General features: G+C 49.3%; 1 protein-coding gene across 23 annotated transcripts in view; it reads right to left on the reverse strand.

Annotated features, from left to right (window-relative positions):
* Positions 1–3,193: 3,193 nt before the first annotated feature.
* LRRFIP1 (LRR binding FLII interacting protein 1) overlaps positions 3,194–23,140 on the reverse strand; it is an 83,318-nt gene continuing 63,371 nt past the window's right edge. For 12 of the 23 annotated variants that reach the window (XM_049614583.1, XM_049614586.1, XM_049614584.1 and 9 more), the window contains 4 exons: positions 22,332–22,424; positions 21,352–21,444; positions 19,654–19,795; positions 10,826–17,223 (listed from right to left, as the gene is read on the reverse strand). In XM_049614583.1, the coding sequence (XP_049470540.1) occupies positions 15,527–17,223; positions 19,654–19,795; positions 21,352–21,444; positions 22,332–22,424 (2,025 nt within the window). In that variant the 3' untranslated portion in view covers positions 10,826–15,526. Of the gene's footprint in view, positions 3,937–5,902; positions 6,008–7,094; positions 7,175–8,043; positions 8,162–9,724; positions 9,775–10,825; positions 17,224–19,653; positions 19,796–21,351; positions 21,445–22,331; positions 22,425–23,140 lie in introns of those variants that run through there. The other 11 variants (XM_049614591.1, XM_049614598.1, XM_049614599.1 and 8 more) reach the window with 6 other exon arrangements.

Below are 23,140 nucleotides of genomic sequence, written 5' to 3' on the forward strand. Positions count from 1 at the left end.
CTGGCTGTCTCCACCTGGCATCCGACCCCATCCCATGCCGCCCTCTTCTGTGGTTATCAGTGTGTGTGGCCATTCTCTTCCTTGGGACCACCGCCCTCTTAAGGTGGGCATCCGTCTGCTGTCCCCCAAGAGCTCAGCACTGCACAAAGCAGAAATCCATATTTGCTGAATAATAACATAAAATTTCAAAAATCTCAACAGTAAGTTTTGATTCTGTAGTTTACGTTTCAGATGATCAGAATGCGAAATCAGAAACAAAAAATGGAAACTAACACCTCCCAGCGGCTCTGAATTGCATCTGACTTACGTTACCCATTTCTATTGTCCACTTAGCATGTCTTTTTAATGGTCTCTCTACATCCCAAATGCCATTTTGTTTCTAAAAACGAAAACACTTTGTAGGAAACATTCAACAGGGATCCTGGTCCACATTTTCAACCAACTCTTTTCTTCTCCCAATTTTCTAACTCAGCTTAAAGCTGTGGTTCTCAATGGGGGATGCTTTGGCATCCCATGCCCCCAACAGATGCTTGGCAATGCCTGCAATACTTTTCTTGATCACGACTTGGGGTGGAGCCTGTTTGCCTCCAGTGGGCAGAGGCCAGGGATGCCGTTCAACAGCTCCTGATGCCCGGGACGGCAGCCCAGCAACCAAGCGCCATCCCACCCAGGGCGTCAGTAGTGCGGGGTCGAGAAATTCCGGGACGAAAAAAAGCCGGCAACAAATTCCCGTAGCTGTATCTGAATCTGAGGAGAAGCTGTATTACGTGAAATAAATTTGAAAATCATGTTCTATCTTCCTCTGGATTAGGAAGTGTGCCTAAAATGGATCTGCTCTTTTTGCAAAGATGGGTGTGAAAGGTAGACACGGAAGGTTTGACCTGTTTGGAGCCGCAGTTCTGGGAAACGCCATCTTCCCAGGACTGGGGAGACAGGGAGCCCCCCTCCTACCAGTGGCGAGACTTCCAGCCAGTCCTTGGGCTCCGGCCTCTTCGTCTGTAGCCTCACAGGGTTTTTGTGAAAATTAATTCGGTGAAAATATGTATCTAACTGCCAGGCCCGTGGAAGTGCTGCGTGTGTTTGCTATTATTATCTGTGATCTCTATATGTGGATATTTTGCTGGTTAAACATAGTTGTATTAAGATGTCGGTTGTAGAAGAAACCTCGATCCTCAAAAAATTAGAAAAAACCCTACCCTATGACCCAGCAGTAGCACTGCTAGGAATTTCCCCAAGGGATACAGGAGTACTGATGCATAGGGGCACTTGTACCCCATTTTCACAGCAGCACTCTCAACAATAGCCAAATGATGGAAAGAGCCTAAATGTCCATCAACTGACGAATGGATAAAGAAATTGTGGTTTATATATACAATGGAGTACTACGTGGCAATGAGAAAGAACGAAATATGGCCCTTTGTAGCAACGTGGATGGAACTGGAGAGTGTGATGCCAAGTGAAATAAGCCATACAGAGAAGGACAGATTCCATATGTTTTCACTCCTATGTGGATCCTGAGAAACTTAACAGAAGACCATGGGGGAGGGGAAGAAAAAAAATGGTTAGAGAAGGAGGGAGCCAAAACATAAGAGACTCCTAAAAACTGAGAAGGAACTGAGGGTTGATGGGGGGTGGGAGGGAGGGGTGGGTGGGTGATGGGTATCGAGGAGGGCACCTGCTGGGCTGAGCACCGGGTGTTGTATGGAAACCAATTTGACAATAAATTTCATAAAAAGAAAAGAAACCTTGAGGATAAGACAATGAAGTCAACATCTCTTCCTTGCCGGCTGGCCCACTTGGGTCTGAAGAGGGTGTCGGAGAGACCGTGCAGGAAGCCAGGGCTCCCCGCTCCTGGTTGCTTCTTTCTAGTTCACAGCGCCTGTGGTGTGCAACGTAGGCCACCCGGAGGCGCTCACGCTCCAGCAAAGTTAGCTCCCCAGTCCTGGCCCCCGGTTTCCTGCCTGCTGGCATCAGCCCCCGGGCGCCCTGTGACTTGTCTGTCCTCTCATGGGCGGTGGCCCCAGGCCCTCCAGTGAGGTGTCAATCCTAATTTGCCCTCTCTTGGGTGTTCTCCCTCAGCTCCAGGACATTCTCTAGAATTCTCTTCCACCCTTTCTTCGGAGTTGATGCCCTGCGGTGGGCCGATCATTCTTTATATTAAATTTTCCCCATTCAAATTTTCTGGGTTTGGACCGGACCCAGATATATGGCATTCTTGAAAACACCCGGAACGCTTAACGCTCATTAAGTAGAATTTCAAACTCGGAAGTCTTTTGAAAACCAACGTATTCTGACAAATCTTAGGTCAACGTAGAAACCACGTTGCTGTGGACAGTTGGGAGCTTCCACGGGATCAACGCAAGAGGAGGTTTCTGTACAAATACTGGTCCTGAACACGCATCAGCTATAGCAGGTCTGTGGGCACCAACCGTGGACTGGGAATTGGATGATCTGATCAATGGAGTGCTCAGGAAGGAGATCTGAACTGTAAGCTGTCCTCGGCGCGAGGAGACACGAACCCCTCTTGTGCCCTGATGCAATATGACCTTGCGGGTCCTGGGCCCAGACGGTGCCGGGGACGGGCCCTCGTGACCTCCAGCAACGTGCTGGGAGCATTTTCTCAAACGTAGGCGCCCCACCCACGTCGCCCACACCAGCACTCTCCCAGGGTCAACACAAGGTATAGCTTCGGGTGACCCTTGGTTTGCGCTCGCTAATGTCCCGAAAAGGTGGCCCGCGTCACCAAGCTGACTTCAGGTGCAATATACACAGAGTAACTAAAAATTAGCAAGTAGCCAGACTTTCTCTACTTCTGTCCTTGAGGAAATCACAGTTGTCTCTAGCCTGTAACTTCCTCAGTTTATTTTTTATTCTAAGAATGCCAATTCTTGGAAGTGAGCTCTTCCGATTCCTGTGAATATACTCTTTGTCTTTTCCACAGGGCAAGGGAAATTAATTGATTTGATAGGCTTAAAAACATGACCCCACGTGTACAGAACAATTAATATGAAATAAAGATCTTCTTTCTCAGTGGGAAGAAAAAAAAAACACAAACCACATGGCTAAAGTCTTTCAACATTTCATGTTTTAATTTTTCTAACAGTACATTCTTTAAAAGAAGTTAACAACTTCAATTCCAAATATAAGGATTAAACAATGCAAATGGAAAGCTGTCATTTTTCGGGGGAGCTATGGCCTAATTACCCTGGAAAAAAGTATCCTTATGATTGAACCGATGCAAAAATCCCTTAGAAAAGCTTCATTTGTTGCCTGTGAAGAGTCTTCTTAAGGTCACTTTTACTTCTAGACCATCCCCTTGTTTCGAGTGAAAAGAGTTTCGCTTGGTAATGGCTTGTGGTTCCACAGTGTTTTGTGTACGAAAAGCATAGACTAAGAGATATTACTGAAGTCGCTCACATTTGTAGATTGTGCCCCCAAAGGAAGTCCCGACACCGTGACATTTCCCCTCAGTTTTCAGCAAGACACAGGAAAAGAAAACCCAAGTCCCAGTTTAGCCTTTACTTCGACTGCCACATTCAGTGGGAGCCCGGAGCTCCCGTGGGCCCGATGTGCTCGTTAAAACGACCTGCAGGTTCGGAGAGGCGGCCCCGCCGGGGGGGGGGGGGGGGGGGGGGCGGCGGGGGCCGCAGACAGAGGCATCTGGTGGCCGCGGGGGCTCCCGCGGGCGGGCGAGCAGGGGAGCCGAGTGCCCGGCGGGCCTTCTCAGAAGCAGGGGAGGAAGCAGCAATCCCGGACGGCGACAGAGGCCAGCCCGCGAAACAGCGCTCGCCGTCCGCCGCCCAGGCTCGTGTGCAGGGCGGGTGCTCACTGCTGGGACAGCAGGGCACTCCTGTTTGCCTTCATCTTCTCCAGACGCTTCACTAAGTGGCCGTTGCTCACCTCAAGCTCTTCGGTTTTGTCCAACGCGCAGCGCAGCTGCAAACAGAGGAAAGGCCGCTTTGAGGAACCCGCTTCCCCCAAACGTAAAAGGGTCGCCCAGATTCCAGCCTACTGGGAAACGCGGTCGTAGCCCGGACCCACTGAGGTCCTAGAGGTCCATACGTACGCATCTGTGCGTGGACGTATTTTTCTGGACGATTCCTTAAGTAACACAAAGGACAAGACTCTGGCCTCGTGAGTCACTAGGCAACAGTCATCCTCTGGAACAACTTGGCCCCAGACTCCTATGACACGGTCTTGGGGGTCCTGAGGGTCTCACAAAAGGTAAGGGAGGCAGAGAAAGAAGAGTGGGGCCCAGGCCAGCTGCGGGAGTCCGTCCCCACAGCCTGGGCAGCAAGGCTTCTGCAACCAGAAAGGAACGCCTGAGGCCAGGACGGTCTTTCCTGGAGCCAGGGCCGCAGAGCCTGGGAGTCAGACGGAAGCCCCAACAGCAGGGAGCCACGTGGACCAGCAGGCAGGTGCAGGTGCCCTAAGGTGGGGGCCGGGGAGCGGGTACAGCAGCCACGCGGTTGTGCACACACGCATTGTGGGAACAGGGTGTGCAGCCCTACTTCTGATCCAAAACCTCCAGGGAGGGGGGCTGGGGTCCCGAGGTTAGCCCCCTCTGCGTCCCCTCTCACCGGCAGGGGCAGAGGCAGAGGCAAGCCCTCTCGGCAAGAAATTTCCCCAAGTCTGGCCTGGAGTGTTCCTACAAATGCCGATCAAGCACAGATTCACAAGACACCCAACGCACGAAGGACAAGCCATCTGACCAGCAGAAGCAAGAAACCACAGGGTCAGGCCCTCAAAGACACGAATCCATCCTCAGACGTGGAAAACGGAACAGCTGTGTGTGACATCTTTGTTTTTAATGTGTATTTTTGAGAGAGAGAGAGAGAGAGAGAGAGAGAGAGAGAGACAGCGAGCATGAGTGGAGGAGGGGCAGAGAGAGGGAGAGAGGGACAGAGGGTCCAAACCAGGCTCTGCGCTGAAAGCAGTGAGCCTGATGCGGGGCTCGAACTCATGACCCATGAGATCATGACCTGAGCCGAAGTCAGACGCTCAATTGACTGAAACTCCCCCCCACCCCATGTATGACATCTTTAAAGAAATAAGGATACAGTTAACAAAGAAGCAGGACCACATGTGACCACACAACAGGAAAGCATCAGGAATGAATACACTTTAAAACCAGAAAAGGTGAACCGGAAGACTCGTCACCAGCGCAGCCAGGAAGTGGGAAGTACAAGGTCAGGTGGCTAAGAAATGCGCCGGCTGCAGGGACGGTCCGCCAGCCGGCCTTGGCCTCGGGTTGGAACCCCCGCGGGGGAGTGGACACACCAGGGAAGAGGAATACTTAAGGAGGTCATGGTTGCAAACTTTCCGTACTTGACTTAGAAAAAAGGCTTCCTGGGGGCACCTGGGTGGCTCAGTCGGTTGAGTGACTTCCGCTCAGGTCATGATCTCACGGTTTGTGGGGGTTCGAGCCCCACATGGGGCTCTGTGCCGAACACCTGCTCGGAGCCTGGAGCCTGCTTCAGATTCTGTGTCTCCTTCTCTCTCTGCCCCTCCCCACTGTGCTCTGTCTCACTCTCTCAAAAGGAAATAAATGTAAAAGAAAAAAAAAAATAAAATAGACTTCATGGATGCAAGAGACACCACACGCTCTTGAGCCAGCAGAACAGCAAGAAGCCTGCACACAGCACACTAGGGTGAAGTTGTAGAAAATCAAAGACACAAAGAACTCGAGAGAAGCTCGTCTGTAGGCGGCTGGGCAGAAGGACAGACAGACTCTCAGCGGCAGCCTTGAGAAGGCGGCCCCACGGAGGGTGGTACCATGATGACCGTGATTTGGCCCCAGGCTCCCCGTGACGTAGGCAGATGTCCCCCTCCCTCCCCCCTGCCCCGTGCTGCCAGCTGGACAATTGTCCCGCTCTCCCGGGAAACAGCCTAGAAAATTTACCTCTCTTTGGAGTTTCCGCTTTTCAGCCTTAAGTTCATCTTCTATCTTTTCGGCGTTTTCAGCTGCCGATTTATAACGTGATACTTGACTCTCTAACCTTATTACCTAAAAGGAAGGGAAACACCGTATGTATAAATTCATAGGCCTGTTTCCTTTCTCCAGTTGCTTTATCACATGTGAGACCAAGGGGTGTGGCTTAGGGAATGGGGCGGGGGGACAGACGATGCAAATCGTATGATCTAGCATGTTGGGCTATCGTGTAGGTTCCAGCCACGCAAGCTGTTCAGAGCACCCCCCTGCTGACACCTGCTAGGGCCTCATTCCCTCTCTGACCCCTGGTCCAGAAGGGTGGCTCCCACAGTGCTGCTGTCCCCTTCCCTCCGTGGGGCCATCCTGCTGGAGAAGGCAGGTCGATGCAGAACGACACTTAGGCAAAGGACCTCCGCTCTGGTCCAGTGTCTCCTGGGGTGGCATGGTGTGGAGGTGGCAGGGGAGAAGGAAAGCCCAGGAAATAGCAGGGGGGAGGAGTCGGAGGCTTTGGGATGGCAGTCCCCAGCCAGGTCTGCGGCGAGAGACAGAAGCAGCCACGGCCCAGCAGAGACCCTCGGTCCACGGAGGCCACAGCATGCTTCCTAAACTCCTTCCGTAGGATGCCATTCTCACTTCTCTGTCCTCAAACATTCCCCAGAGTTCGACCCACACAGACCCATAGCTGAGGGGGAGAGAGTACCATTTTTAAGTCTCCCTTTGGTTAGGACGCAGTTTGCCCCAAATTTGCCCAGCAGGCTGGAGGCAATGAATACCCCAAATCTAGGAACCCGAGAGAGCCACCTGGTTGGGAGAGAAAGACGGAAAAATCCAGGCAAGAGGAATGTCGCTGCGTGAGGTGTTTTAAAATTAAATAAATTATCTTTAAAGAACAAACTTTAAAAACTTCCCAGCCACTTTAGTGATTTTCTACAACCAAGCATTGTTTATAAAGGGTGAGTATCCGTTACAACAGCCCGAATCCTAATAGTGATCTTCCCTTCCCTACTCTCTCTCTGCAGGAAATACACGGAGGACCTTTTTTGGTTCCAGAAATCTGTCTGCGCCTCTCGGTGCTCAGCCTTTCCGAGCGAGTTCTAGCAAGTACAACCTGCTCAATCATCACTGTCACTCTGCCCAATATTGCTTCAAAGCGTGCACGTACATTTTGTTCTAATGCTGTTATCTCTTGCTCAGACTTTGCAAGTTTAAATTTGAGGTCGCTGATCTGTCTGTTGGCATCCCCTAAAGGGTGAGAGAGAAGGAACACGTGTTAAGCTCTTCGGGCTTTTTGAAGTGTTGAAACAATGGTTACTGGGAACCAAGCCCTTCCTTAGTAACCGGCATGCAAATCTGTTAGGTCCTGGCCTGTGGCCCCACACCTGGTGGGGCTGAGACAGGAGAAGGCACGGGTTCTCCAGGAGCCCAGGATGGCAAGTGCCAGGCAGGAGAGCACCTGCGGGCACAGAGGACGAAGAAATGGTAGGGGTGGGGCACACGGGGGGCGGGGGAGACTGGGAGGAGTTTTATCTCCTTTAAGCTTCTTTCTGGTTTACGTGTATAGAAAAATGCCTTTGAATTTTTCCATACAACAGGCTGATCAAAAGGCAGTTATAATCGGGGCGCCTGGGTGGCTCAGTCGGTTAAGCGGCTGACTTCGGCTCAGGTCATGATCTCGGGGTTCGTGGTTTCAAGCTGTGCTGACAGCTCAGAACCTGGAGCCTGCTTCGGATTCTGTGTCTCCCTCTCTCTCTGCCCCTCCCCTGTTCACGCTCCGTCTCTGTCTCTTGAAAATAAATAAACATTAAAAAAAAAAAAAAAGGCAGTTGTGTCCAGCGGAGTAAATCCGGTTTCTCACGGGGCGCCACCTGGTGCTATCTTGGCGCACCTGTTCTATTCTTTAGGCTCAGACAGAAACATCCTTGCTCCACCCGCCTGCCCATCCTTGTTCAATCCCACACAGAAACTTCTTTGCACTCTTGTGCTCAAGGGTTTGGGGGCAGCCAAGGGGAGCACCAGGCTTTTTTTGCGAGGATGGTTTTTCTCTTCCAGCGCAAATATGATAAAAATAGGACACGTAAAGCATTCACTCCTACACAAGGGTTGACATTTACTTTGTAGGTCCATTACATGCATGTCTGTCCCGTTTTCTAAGACGTCATCTCCAGGACGCAGATTGTCTAACTTGCCATTCTTCTCTCTCTCTTCCAGCTGCCCTTTGAGTTTCTTAATCTGAAAACACCCACCGATAAAATAGGTGAATTTCTCCATTCTCAAGGAGACTGAAAAGCTGAGCTTAGAGCCTATCAGGAAGGAAGCAGAGTGTAAAGAAACAATACCCCATAAATACAATCAGATGTTGCTCTGGAGTTATTCCGTGTGTCTGCAAGGTGCCAAAGAATAGGGGTTACGTGACGAGGTACCAGAAAAACGTAGTAAGAGGTTATAATCTACCAGCCACCTGAGTAGGGAGTCTCTCCTCTCTAATAACCAAACCAAGTCAATGAAAAACTTTGGCCGGTTAGTGCTTTTCTCAGAAAGTGATGGCAGAACGGGTGAAAATGGAATTAGATTTACAATATCAGACATACATTATTTTGTAACTTGGGGTGAAAGGTTATTTCTAAGTTTGAAATTCCTCTTGAGTTCAGGAGGAGATGGTACATAAAACACTTGAAGTGTTTATCTAAGGGTTAGGAAGTCGGTGTGCCGGGTCACCTTTTCTTTATTCACTAAGAAGCCAGGAAGGACCTTCTGGATGCCCCCAGGCACAGAAATACTGTAATCGTGTCGCCAGCAGAACCGTGTGGTCGCGCACAGAGCCCGGTCAAGGTGCAGGGGTGCCACCTTCAAGGAGCTGGCCCCTGCAGAGCTCTCCTCTCCCCGGGGAGAGCCAGGTAGAGCGGAAATGCAGTCAGCAGCCAGGACTGCAGAAAGTTACGGTGTCTAGGGGAGTCTCCCAGCCCTTGTGCTGTTAACCTCCATCCCCCGGGGGCCTGGGGGACCTCGCCTCCCCGGGCGACCAGCACCACCAAATCAGACCCCCCGCCCCATACTGACCGTTGGTGCTCTCTGCTCTGAGAAAATAAGTACAGAATCGCGATGGATACACGTTCTTAAAAGATCAAAGGAACCTCAATGCTGCCACCACATTGAGCGCTTTCCCCGATTTTGAGGGAACTCTTCAAGAGAATTGTCACAAGTAAGGCAAAAATACCTTTGATTACGCTCATGAAGGAAAATGGAACTGAGTTTCCTTAGAAAGTGACTGTGGCAGGGCTTAAGAACTATGCTGCATACAAAAAAGACCAAATGGGACAGCTGGTTAGTGTTTCCGGGAGTGGTAGAGAGCCATGAAGGTAAACCCCAATTAAAACAACTTTGATCGGCTGGAACAAGAGAACATCTGCTGGAAAGGGGTGCTGATCGCCCAGAGATCCCAAAACCGACTTCTCTGAGCCGGCGGAAGTGAGAGAAGTGGTGTCTGGGGTGACTCAGTAGAGCTCTTGCCTCGTTGCCTCAATGGCTAATCTAGGCTCTTCACATAAATATTTATTTTAAGCAGAAATTTGCATGGAGGATCCCAAATTCAGTTCTGTGGCCTTGAGTCTTTGGGGACATCCTCTCTACGCCTCGCATGACCTATGATGCCCTACTTGGATAAAAATAGCAAGAATACAGGTTGGCTCGATCATCCGCAGACATGACATGCTAGGGTTTTCCCGACGAAGGGAGACGTTCAGGTGCCCCACCCCCACCCCCGCAGAGCTCATAAAGTAATAAAAAGATTGTTACCTGTTCCAATAAGCATTCCCGTTCATCAACAAGCTTTTTCAACCTAATATCTAAAGAAACCAAAAAGACACAGGTTGAGGTGGCTCCGCGTAGGGCACCTTTCAGCAGACCGCCAAACTGAAGAATGAGCATTGAGGTTAGTGAAACGAATGATGAAGGTATTATGCACGTACCACAGCGAATGAGGCCACAGACAGGACTGGGGAGGACGTCAGCCGAGGGAGGTTGAGTTGGGTCAACCTCCTACAACATGCTTATCTCATCACGGGTAGCATCCGGCTGCATGCAAACAGGCTAATCTTCTACTTTGGGTTAACATGCAAGAGCAACCACACTGCAACACAAGATCTCACAGGCTTCATGGTTTAACATCATTAGCAAGGTACGAACGCACTGGGCGTCGTGGTTCATGTCAGGGGCATTTTCATTGTCCTTGACTTTCCGAGTTTATATCCCAGGAGAACTTCTTGCTCTCTTTTCTCTCACAGGCTCACCAGTGTCAGAGCTCTGACTACACGTCCCACGAACCTTAAGTCTGCTAACCCGCTCGTCAAGAGCGGATACTGTCTCGAGACAGACGCGGTAACGCTCCAGGTCCCCGTCACCCTCCCCCACCCCAGACAGAAGCATCTCAGGATCCGTCCCCAACCATTTCTTTGAAGGGGTGTTGAGGAATACGATCTTGAATACAGAGGAGACCAAGGGCTGGGTTTGGGCAAAACCCTACACCACTTTAAAGGACACATCAGGATGGTGCGATGGTGACAGTGATGCTAATGGGTCCTGCTCGGTCACTGTGTCCCTGCTCGGCTCGAGCAGGTGTGCCTTCACCCGCAAAGCCCTACGGGTGTGCCTCAATACTCCATCCCTCTTCTACAGGCGAGCACCCTCGGCCCAGAACAGCTAAGAACTGTCCTCAGGGCCACACCCCTCACCGCGGCCTCCTCTGTTGTTCCAGATCTAAACCAGGACCTCGGTGTCGGAGCCCGACTCCCGGTCCCAGACTCTTACTCCCGAGGGGACACTGCTCTCACACTGCGCAGCTCTGACTCACCACATGAAAAGGAAATAATCTGTATAAAATGCAATTTGTTTGCATCTAAAAAAAAAAATCACCTATCTCACATGGTTCCCCAAGTTACACGCTTTCTCTAAGTTGTTTTTCCCAATACCCCAAGTTGTTATTTTCAATTACAAAAGAACTAAAACCAGAAATGTCAACCATCAATTTATGATCTTCTGGATTCCATTTTAACGTGCATAATCAAATTGCTTCTGATATCTTATGCTTTCTCTTCCGCAAGCCCACCCAATGCTGAAATGAAATACAAACTCAGCTCTTCGTTCAATATTACTTTTTATCTTATAGTCTATATACAAAAACCGTAGGCATCGTAAGTGGCACTGAATATACTTGAAAATGATCTTAAAGCTCACCTACGTATTGTGCGCTTTTATTACGATATTTCTTTCTATTAGAAGACTCCAAATATCCTGGGTAGCAAGTACAAAACCAAGGTTAAGATGTAACAATAGCACCAGCCAACAAAAAATAAGGGTAACGTGACCTTCACTCTTATGGCGAGAATATGGAAACAGGGAAGTAAACTTTCAAGGAAGAAAAGTTTGGAAGCAGAATTGGAGAGGAAGTTTAAAAACTAAATTGTTCGAAGAGAACGGAAGAGAGAAAGGAGCAAATTAATTTGGTATGAAGAAGACGAAACAGCTTTTTGCCGTTCTACAGGGTTTTTTTGCAGGTTTAAAAACCAAGCCTGGTTTGTTGATTGCACGGTGGGGCATCGTCGGTATGCTTACCGGAATCCTTAACCAGAGTACCGCACACCCACCTTTACCCTGTATTTACCAAGTGTCACCGCTCATCGTTGGCCCATAATACTCAGTTACAAATAGACGTAAACCATTCATTTCAAGACCACAATTGCAGCTTTTAGAAACCAGGCGTCAAAGAAAACGAAGTCACGGTGTTTCAACTTCAGACTTTTCTCTTAAACGGAGAAGTCAAAATGAGTTGGCTATTAAAAGGTCTCAATTTTTTTAAAAAGCTGGGTTTTTCTGTATTAAACTCCAATAAACTTTCCGGTACACAAGTTAAGAGACCCGTGAAATGAGAAACACTCAGAGTGACAAGGTCTCGGGACAGGGGGCAGCCAGTGCAGAGCGCTCCCGAAGTCTCTGAACCCCTGTTCTCCTTGGTCATTCTTCTGGCCTGCACATCATCACCCCATCTGTCCAGGTACAGCCTTGTCAACCACCAGCAGCCACCACTGTCCCCGAGCCCTCCTCCTCTGTGCTGCTTTGCCTGGATCTGGCCCACGACTCAAGAGAGCGGGCTCCGATTCCATTTTCAGAGAGCAAACGAAGACGGGGTGGCAGGGGGGATAATAATACACGACCGGGAGCATAATTTCCCTTGTGGGGATTAATTTCAGCCGTTGTGGGCCTCAGGCCTCCTCTCCCCACAGCAGAGGACAAGCCACCTCCCCTCTGCATTTGCAAAGAGAGTGAGCAGGAGGCTGAGGTCTCTCAAGAATCCACTCCTGCCTCGCACTGACTTAGTTGGGACTATAACCCACGTGGACAGTTTTCATCGTCCCTGGGGCCAGCCTCCCCCTGGCCCCTCCAAGAGAGCCTCTCCTTTTGGCAAAAGGCAGAACAGGGAAAGGTCTTTCCCTGTGTTTATAGGCCTGAGAGGTCTGTACAGAGGGGAACTGTGTACATCAGCACCACTGAGGTCATTCACATCTTGAAAAAAATGTAAGCCTTGCTGTAAAAGGCACAGTGGATAGAATGAAAAGGAAAGAGTGAGTGAAAGCCTTGCTCCTGAAAGACACAGTTTTCACTATATACAATCATCACACTGAATAAGCATATAGTCTAACATAACACAGGCACAAACACCCCTTCCTCTCCTTCCGGAGCCTGGACATTTGGAACGAATCTCACTGAGGTGTTCCTTGTTTCGATGGCGTGCTGTACAAGGTGGTCTCCTAGGAGAGGAGTCTATCTGTGTGAACTCCCGGAACCAACACTCCAGGGTCCCCGTGACCGTGGAAACGTAAATGTTCAGGTTTTCTGCTCACCAAAACTCAGGGCAATACATCTCATTCCTAAAAACTCTTGAAAAAAAATTTATTGATTCTCAGGCTCTATCGTAATAGCCCATAATTCAAAATTCTGTTACCTTTCCCTGTTTTCTGTATATACTCATAATTACACTTAATTATGCTTTTGAAGGAAGAGTTCCATTTTATATACAGTGGTATGTTCTGCTTTGGGGCTGGTAAATATTCTCGTTTTTTGATTTAAGGGATCAGTGATCACCGCTTTGTTCTGGATCATACTGAAATCTCAGGGGCCTGGGTTGCTCTGGGGATGGGGCTGACAGGTAGACTTTCCATTCTTTTCTGAGTCAATCTTTTGACTCGGAATCTTTCCAAAATGCCTCATATGCCTCTGTGCATTCCTGACCTGAATATACCTACAGTAACGATTTCTTGGTAATTTTAAGGGCCTTCCTGTGGACATCAATCGCTGTGCCACAATGTCATTTCCCCCTTGGAGCAGGGTCACTGATGTTCACACTGAAGGCTCTTAGATTATCAAGAAATGGGTTGGCTGTTCAGAATCCCTTTCTTCTTTCTTTGCTCACTTGCTGATTCTCAGCTGTCCCCGTCCACTAGGAGCTGGGTCGTATTTGCCTGTCTACGGGCACAGTGCCTTCCGGATATGAAGTGATCAAAAAGTCCATTACTTAAATGAGTGAGTGGATGATCGACCCCTGGACAGCTGGCCTGAGGGGTATGAAGCATGCCACAGTGCCCTTACATATGCTGTTGAGTAACAGAGGCAAGAAAGCCCTTAAAATGGTTGGATGATGTCACCATTTAGTGAGTTTGGTTGTCGAATCACCTCCCCAGGGGCCTTTGGAAGTAGGAATGGGAACTGCTCGCAAATGTGCATTCCAGGGTGGATGCGGCTTTGCTGAAGTTACAGGCAGCCGCCGACCCCCTTTCAAGTTCTTTGCAGCCCTTGGACTTGAGTCTCTGGCAAGCCTTGTATTTGTCCACGTAGCTGGCACAGGTGGAGAGGGCTTATCAGTCCCCGACTTCAGGATACTTACACAGGAAGAGTCAATGTTTATTTCCACCATATTCTTCAAAACATTCTAAGTGTTGGGATGGGTCAACACAGTAACAGAATGGAGAGCTTTCTTAACAGAATGGGGTTCCTCACCAGACTCACAGATCACAGGGGAGTCTATGAGGGAAGATCTTCTCAATTCTCCCCAGGAAGGTCCAACACTGGCCCTGGCCTAGGGGCCCGGAGAGAAGTTGATTCATTACTGACAAAGAGCATCAAGCATGAGTCCTTCACCCAAGGCCGACTGGGAATCAGCAGTCCAGAAGTAGGTACTACTTTTAAGACCATATTTAGGCAGTCAGAATTCAAGTAGGCCAAAGACTGGAGTCACAGGCTTGTCAAATTATAAAATGTTGGGTTTTTTTTATTTCAGTTACATAATAACACACTTGCCTCAAATTTTATTGAGGTTCTGGTCTTTTTTTTGCATTCAATTATATCTTGTAACAGTGACATGAATTCATATAATCTCATAAAGTGTCAACAGCATTCATCATGTACAGTCCTTTGTAATTTTAACATTTCACAATATTTTTTATTTAACTTTACAATTACTTTTTAAAAGGCTTCCTTGTATAGAAAAGATAGATTTCCTTCAGGAAGATCAAATCAAGAATTTTCCAATAAGAATATACTGAGAAACAGCAAAGGAAAATATTTATACCAAAACACCAAAAGTGATTCTCTATTTAAAATATCCTGTTACAGTCCAATGAGCAGTTTGCACAAAAATGGTCCCGTTTTGGATTGAGTAACACTTAGACAAATAGAAAGAGAAGTAATTTTAAGGTTAAGAAAACCTAAACAATTTTAGAAATGGTCCCCCCCCCCCCCAATACCGCATTAGGAAATACAATTTCAATGTACGTCTCTTCCAGAAACAAATTAAAAAAAAATATTTGTATAAAATTGGCTTTGGTACATGATCAGCACAGAGTGAGGTCAAAATCTATAAAACAAATTCAGGTATCATTAACAATGAGATCAAAAGGTTATTGGTTTGAGATAAAATATTTGAACGCGGTAAAGGGAAGGGAGATCTCCCAGTGCTTTCTTATCCCTAACATGATGCATTACTGTCCTAAGGTGCAAATCTTATCACTCCGTGACCTATACGCTATTTGGCCGTTTATTTCCTTTTAAAATAAAATACCTCATAGGTTATAACGTACACATCAAAATCAAGTATGAAAGCACACGTTTGAATGCGACAAATCAATTTAAATATCACTGTACTTACAATATGGAAGTCTCCGAATGCCATTTGGTCAACTGTATGCCGACAGATTTGGTCAAGAGTATCAGCCTAAGGCAAGTGCTAAATAGCTTTAGGTGGAATTTAAGCAGAAATACGAAGTGTTAGGAGAGACACTACTGGAGTGCTCTCAGTTGGAACGCATACTGATTACAAGCGTGTCTTTCTTTCTAATCGGGGTGACAGGCTTAGCGAGGAAGTATCCATCCCCAAGTAACAGTCTATAACTCAACGTGGTAGACAGCTCGGTGGTTGACTGTCACGTGGTGCGTCTGAATCAACGGGGGCCGTTTTAGGAGCCTCGCCAGTGTTAAGAGCAGATGAGCCTCTGACAGCTGGACCTACTGTGCAGTCCTTGGCCCCTCTACAGCCAGCCTCCACTCCACTTACGACAGGGTGCAGTCCTCTTTGCTTCTGCCCTTCTCGCTTCCGCCTCTCGGCTGGTCTTTGCTTTCTGAATCGGAGGCTCCCAGCTCTCCTGCGGGTGCTAGGTCATCCTCATCCTCTACAACCTTCCGGACTACCTGACTGGCACATTCCGTCATCTCCTGCGGCTCTGTGCTTCCTGTGTGAGACGCACCGTCGATGTCCTCGAGGGGGCTTTCATTCTCCAGCAGGGTGTCGCCGGACGTTTCTGCACTCCCTGGTTCTGGAATGCTGTGGGTGGCGCCATCTTGTTCGGCGCCATCTTTTAGAACGGCTTCATCTGGCTCCTTCATCGCGCCTGATGACTGGGCCGCGTCACCTCCCGACCCCCATGTGTCGCCATCGGCTGCTTCTTTCCCTGCTTTAGTGTTTACGCCCTCATCTTCTTGGTTAAGTTTTTCATCCGACTCAATTTTAGGATTTTCTGGACCATCAACATTTTCACTGCTTCCTGCTACACTTTCCTTTTCTGGGCTTTCAGTGACCTCATCTTGTGCTTCTACAACTGGTTTTTCGTCAGTAAATTTTACCTGCTCTTCTTCCTTAACTTCACTTAAATCTGGGTTCTGAAATGTTAACTCTTTCTTAACATCTTTCAGGGTCTCTATAGGCGCCAGTGGTTTTTTCTTCTTGTTTTTCTTCTTCTTGTTCTTCGTCTTCTTCTGGGATGAATCCAATGCCTCTCCCTGTTGGTCATTCTTTTCTTCCTCGGGCTCTTTCGGATCTGGGGGCTCGCTTTCTGTGCCTGCCACACCTAGATCCGTTGCTCCCCGAGGACTGCTTTCGGCTGCTGGACAACAAGGGACGTTCCGCACTTCCGTCTGGATTGGTTTCTCATCCCTCGGCCCCCTTTCCTGGTCCTCCTTTTCATCACTCTCCTCACCTACCGCTGTGCTCTGAACTGGGAGCTCCCTGGGCTCAGCAACTTCCTGCGTGGCGGGCTCTTTCTCTAGGTCATGCCCTGAGCTCGGGTCCAACTCGGTGGGGACATCTACCGCATACTTTTCATCATCACTCACGGTGTCACTGTTATACCTCGGAGGTCTGGAGGCTACTGTGCCCACCTGCTCCCCGAGCCCCCCTGGCCCTGCCTCCACCACACCCTCTGTGGGGCTCCCGCCTCGCTCCCTCGTGTCTACACTGCCCAGCTCTCCAATTTCAGGTGTTTGTGGAGATGCAGATTCTTGACATGGCTCTGTGCTACCCTCTCCCAAGATTTTCAAATCTTCCTGTGTTTCTGCAGATTCTTTACTTTGGTTGTTGATATCCAAGGCATTGTAACCGTCCTGCTCAGCCACAGGACCTGGGATTTCACCATCTAATTCACCCAAGCAGTCGGACCGCTCAAGGGAAGCCCCAGTCCTGTCGTCTGGTGTGGACTCAACCTGTTCCGTGTTTTCAAGAAAGGAAGCATTCTCTAGACTCTGGTTTGGAACGCGTTCCTCATCTGGACCATCTGCTAAGACTCCCAGCGAGGGGGCCCTGTCTTCAGAGGCTTTCTGGTCCTCGGCATTTCCACCAGCATGGAACACCTCTGTGTCCGCACGCTCCCGTGCTGGGTCCTCTGTGTGCTGTTCTTGCTCAGTATTCTGCAACATTCCTTTTTCCCCCACATTCTCCACAATTTCGCTTTTCACCTCCACTTCACTGGCTCTTCCTAAAAGACCATTGAGAAAATTGAAGGGACCCCGTGAGGTGGCGACCGCTTAACACATATTACAGCGTAAACACATGTTCTCTCTCCCACCCGACCCCGTTCCTAAGGAGAGAGACTCGCCAGAGAATCACACGAAACAGAAGCCCTCGCCAGTTCCGTGCGGCAAAGCAGCCATTGCGTCAGCCAACATCTGATCAGCGAGGGCCACTGCCGCCATCTTCAAGGCAAGAGTGGCGGCTGGTGCCATCTCGTGCGAACTGGTTTTCAAAGGGTGCCGTTAAGGTTTAACAAATAGAGCTCTGGATCGGGCAGCCGAACAATCCAAAATGAGGCGTTTAAGAACGACCTCCAGTCCCCGTTCCCTCTTCTCATTTCCAAACACGCGTCTGGGCTACTCCTACTTCCTCAGCTGTCCACCTGCACTACCCATCACGTGGCTCTAAAACCCCCTTCAAGTCATCTGAAACCTGCAATTCACCTGAAGAAATTCAACCTTTGGTCAGTCCTAAGGGAGATGCTTCTGAAATAGCTCACATGAGGTAAAAGGAAATCAACCCCCCACCATCTAATTACTGTGTTTCTGAGAAAGCAGCCTGTGCCTGACACACCCCTGCTTCCTTCCCTAACGGACTGGGGGGGGGGGGTTCAGCAGAGGCCAACACTCAAGGGCAAGATGACCACTTAATTAACGATCAGTTATTCACCAACTAAAGAATTACGAACTAAAAAAACCACGTCACTACTCTGGAATGAACGCTTACAGTTTAGATTCCCCAAACAAACACACCCCCGGCGTATTAGATGCCATGTTGCTATGAAGTGAAAGCCTGATAATTTTCTACCACTGTGGTCTCCACCGTGGGTCCACTCACCCCAGACAAAATGGGAACATTAGTAGGACTTCTGGTAGTTTTGCTTCACCCTTTAAAGATGTCTATCAGGGCACAGGTTTTATGACACACACTCGGCATTGATAAAATAGTGTGTGTACATGTATATATGCATACTTGCGGATACATATGTGGATATGCAGATTAAAAATATACATATTGGGGAGGTCCCGTAAGTCTTTACTGATGGGGATTTGCGGTCAAAAAACATTTGGAGCTCACTGATAAAAGGGATATGTCTGGTTCTTTAAGGGTTGGTTTCCTAAATGGTGAACGAAGATTTATAAAATGTATATTTGAACGAGAGCAGCACGATCAAATTCCCAGCTGCTCACAGAGCTAATATAAAGGTATGATGGAAATCAACCCATTTTTGTCCTTTCAGCAACTTACACACAGGGCGCCGTATGCGTGTAGCATACACGCATTATGTTGTAAAGGTAACAGAGTATCTCCCTAGGAAGCGAGTCTTGAGAAGCGCGGGCCTACAGGTGTCTACACTTCCATGAATAAGGCAGTACGATGAAAGCTTCCAAGTGGAACTCAAAGTCACGGGCCCTGGCTGTACTGCGGCCTCACTGTAAAAAGCAGGGGCACAGCTGGTCCTAAGTGACAAGGAGGCCATATCTGCTGGCCGGATTCCGACGGCTGCACACCAGATTCCGAAAACTGATCCAAAAGCCAAATATTACGACAAACCTCAACGGGTGAATCTTTGCAGGTGTTTGCAAACTGCAGCAAATATTCTTACTGTCTGTTGGGTTTCCCAATTTACATTCTTGCAGAAAACAAAATGTGACCTACAGAGGGACAGCACCTCTGACAAGGGGGAAGGCATAGTCAGACTCCTGTCGGTAAAGGTCCAACTCCCACTCTGACCCTCCAGCCTGGGGCTGCCTGTCTGTCTTGTCCCTCCCACCCCCTCTACCAGCCTGGGGCTGCCTGTCCGCCTCGTTTCCCGCCCCCCCCTTTTGCCCCTCACCTAAGGGCACCTGAGTGGTAGCTTGAGAATGGCAACCAGACTGGGTGTCACAAGCCCCAAGCCGCCGTCCGCAGGCACCTCATGGCCTCAAAACACCGAATGGATGGTGGGTAGAATGTGCGGTTCTTGTAAACAGCGTTAACTAACTCACTCACTCGCTCTACAGCCTTGGCTGTTCTGACCTTTCAAGAAATCTGCAACGGAGTAAGTTAAAAGCCGTACTTGGCACATATCTGAGGAGAGGCAAACAGTACTGCCCAAACGGTCCCTTAAGTTCAAGACGATCTTCCTTGTGTTTCACAGTTTCGCTTGGTGGCTTTGAGAAGCAAGAGAAATGTATTCTTCAGCCATCGGTGGTGAGCACAGAGATGCGTGCCAGAAAACACACGTGGGTGATCGCACCGCTCGGCAAGGAAACTCCCATGAAGTGACAGAACGCATGGCATGCTGGGTGATGGTTAATTGATCAGTGATGATTACGCCAATTCTAATAATGCATGGAAGGTGCACCGATGCTGACCGGAAGACACAAGAACGCAACGGAGAATCGGCACTTACCTAGCGTCCCGTCCCCCATCGTCTTGAGAGCATTTAACTCTTCTTTTGTTATCTTGGTAGGACCTCGGTGTCCAACGTTATTTAGGGTGTCGGAAGTCTCTCCATTGGTAGTGATCTCTGAATTGAGGACTATTCCGTGTTTCTGGGGACAAAAACAGACTCGTAATACTCGCTGACTGATATTAGGTTAAAACTCTGTTTTGTTAATAATAATTAAAAAGAAACTGTTTTTTCCACGAAGTCCAGAAACTTCCACAGAGTCAGAGAAGCAGCAGACACCACGCTCAGAAGCATTCTATCAACACACACAAATCTGGGACATCTTCCTCCAAGGGCCGCCTCTTTGTTACAGGCACCCATCAATCCCATGCTTTAATGTGCTGGTGACCAGACACTTTTAACAGGCATCCCTTGTAACTGGGCCCGCAGGCTGCCACGAAGGAGGGCATCAAGCAAATCACCGTCAAGTGACCTCACTTTTAAAACCCTGGGTGCATTCTTTAAAAAGAGAGACAGAGATAAAGAAAGAGGTTATGTGCGTCTTCTGAAAGGAATAAGTACAATTCGTGCTAAAGGAGGAATTAAGAAGCGGCTGGAACATCGGCTATACTCAAAGGAAATATCGTCCACGTTCACCACACAGCCAAACACCCTAAAACCAGTTAACGCTCGGCAGCCCCAGGCTGCGCACTTCACCAGGGATCTCAGACTCACTCACCACTCCTGCTGCCCACGGCTGTCTCCCTGAGCTTAGAGGCAGCCCCCGTGCCGAGCTCACAGCCCTGGGAGGAGCAGTGATAGGAACCTGTTCTCCCTGGTTGACCGCTGTGGCCTTGACCCCTGAATATAAGCAGCTGACACTGACGTGTTTCCACCGCCGATGTAGGAACTGGCCATGGCCATACCCTCTCCCAACACTGTCTCCTACAATGCTAACAGCCCACCTGGACCCGTTTTTCTTAACTCAGTGTCCAGCCGGCAGCTGAAGACCCCTTCACTTGGCCCAAACAGGATGTGGGACTTTCCTCAAACCACTGGGTCTCCAAGTCTAGTTAGTGTGGGCCTCACCTGCACCACTGTTCAGCTGGAGAAGTCCTTAAACTTGAATCTTCAATAAAAAGAAACACATACGTTCTCTAACTTTGAGTAATCTCCTGGAGAATTTATTAATGAATGTGAGACAAAGATCCAAAAAATTCCTGGAAATCAGAGTTGCTTTCGGGATCAGATATGCTTGTAAACAGACCCGAGGGAACCTGTGCTCATTGGATGTGTCTCTTCAGTGTCAGTGAACCTAAGATTTGTAATTACCAGGATTAAAATCTGGGGCGCCTGGGTGGCTCAGTCGGTGAAGCACCAGACTCTGGCTCAGGTCATGATCTCCGGGTTCACGGGTTCGAGCCCCACGTCGGGGCTCTGTGCTGACAGCTCAGAGCCTGGAGGCTGCTTTGGGTTCTGTGTCTCCCTCTCTCTCCGCCCCTCCCTCACTAGCACTCTGCCCCTCTCTCTCTCTCTCTCTCTGTCTCTTGCAAAAATAAACATTAAAAAAAAAAAAACCAAGAACAAACAAACAAACACAACCAAAACCAATGACACAAAATTAACTAACACCAGTTTGCACACGCAGTCATTGTTGAGAACCCCGGAATCCGCTGTCACGCGGGTTTTTTCGTTTTTAACTCTACTTTGGCTTCGTACCTTCAATTCCTCTTTCAGCATGACTACTTCTTCTCTAAGATCATCTCGGTCACTCCTTATGGAATCAAAGAACTCTTTCTGCCTCTCTAAAGCCTGAGTGTGAGCAGAGCAGAGAGAGAGAGAGAGAGAGAGAGAGAGAGAGAGAGAAGATTCGCACAGGTGAGCAGGTGACTGAAGCGGGAATAAGGAGGCTTCTGCCGCATAAAACACCAACGGGGTTAAGGCGTTGTGTAGGATACGCTTAAAGACACAGACAAAACGCCAAGAATAAGCTCCTCAGGGATTTACGCCAGCCGAGAAATGGCGCCTCACGCTCCCTTTAAAGGCATTGACGTTTGGAGGCTCCTGTATCCTATTGTCCCCGATGCACACCACGTGGTCCTGGAGCACGCGCTCCACGTCCTGAGCGAGCGTGGAGGGCGCCAGGTTCTGGAAGACGGCTGTCATCAGGAAGCACGGCGGTTACCCTAAGCGGGTTCCTTCCTACTCATCACGCCTAAAGGCAGGTGGGCTGCTTTTGTCATTAACGGAGGGGGGCGGCTGAGGCCTCCAGGGGCACATTTCAAGGTGGGGATAGGTGGGCACAGCGCCCTCCGCCTGGCGATTCCTCAAATGCCTTTCAGAAAAGCCCGGGAAACGCCAGACAGAGACTGACTCCAGGAGGCCGGAGCCTTCACACGTCCAACTGCCCCAGCGTGCCTTCCTCGCTCCTTACATCTCAGCGTGCTGCCCGCCTGCTCCGTGCAGGCAGAGAGCCCGGTGAGCGTCCACGACGTGCCCACCCCCCGTCCCGGAAGTCAGCTTCAGGTTCAGAGTTAACGGCAGCTTGAGTAAGCCAGTGCGTTCTCTGTATTACTACCTGGTGTCGCCTGGGGCCACATGCACGCTCACGCAAGTGTTTCTGCAAACCAAAGACCCAAAGCACTGTATCTGCTAGCGGACTGCCCGTGTGAACAGTTGCACAGACGTGGGAGTCCTACCCCTATCTTCTTGTCTTTCCACTCTATTGTCTCCTGAAGGTCAGAAATGTCCCTGATATAACTCGCCTGCTTCTGCTGTAGCTGTCGGATTTCCTGAAGGATAGGAACAGATAGAAAGAAAGCAGATAAAGGGTTAAGCGAGAAGACAAAGGGTGGGCTGGAGAGCTCTGACCCCCAGGGAGCCCCAGGGAGCCGGCAGGTATCAGCCCTGATTCGACCCGTCTCTCTGCACGCAGGAGCCTTTTCCTCTGCCTCACCTCGTCCCCAGCTGCCAGAGCGCAGATGGAAATCCTGCCTGGGGGGAATTCTGAGAGGCACTAAAGTTCTGATCAGGTTAAAAAATTAGAACCAAGCCTGTATCGGTTTCCTGTTGCGAATGTAACACGTTACCGCAAATTCAGCAGCTTAAAAACAACACGGGTTTATTCTCTTCGAGTTCTGGAACTCGGGGGTCCACAATGAGTCTTACGCCCTGGAGTTATGGTGAGGGCAGGTCTGGACTCTCTTCGGGGGCTCTAGGAGAGAAGCTGTTCCCTCCCCTTCTTTTCAGCTTCCAGAGGCCGCCGTGTTCCTTGCCTCACGGCCCTTCCTCCCTAGGCACCAGCCTCTGCTCCCTCCCCGCTGCTGCCTTTGACTCTCCTGCCTCCCTGTGATAACACCGGGCCCCCAGATAATTTAGGGTCAATTCTCCATCACAAGGCCCTTAACTTAATCACACCTGCAATGTCCCTTGGGCTGGGTAAGGTGTCACATCCACAGGTCCCAGGAATCAGGACGTGGACCTCGTAGGGGGCCATCATTCTGTCTGT

Source organism: Panthera uncia (assembly GCF_023721935.1).
Source record: "Panthera uncia isolate 11264 chromosome C1 unlocalized genomic scaffold, Puncia_PCG_1.0 HiC_scaffold_3, whole genome shotgun sequence".
NCBI lineage: Eukaryota > Metazoa > Chordata > Mammalia > Carnivora > Felidae > Panthera > Panthera uncia.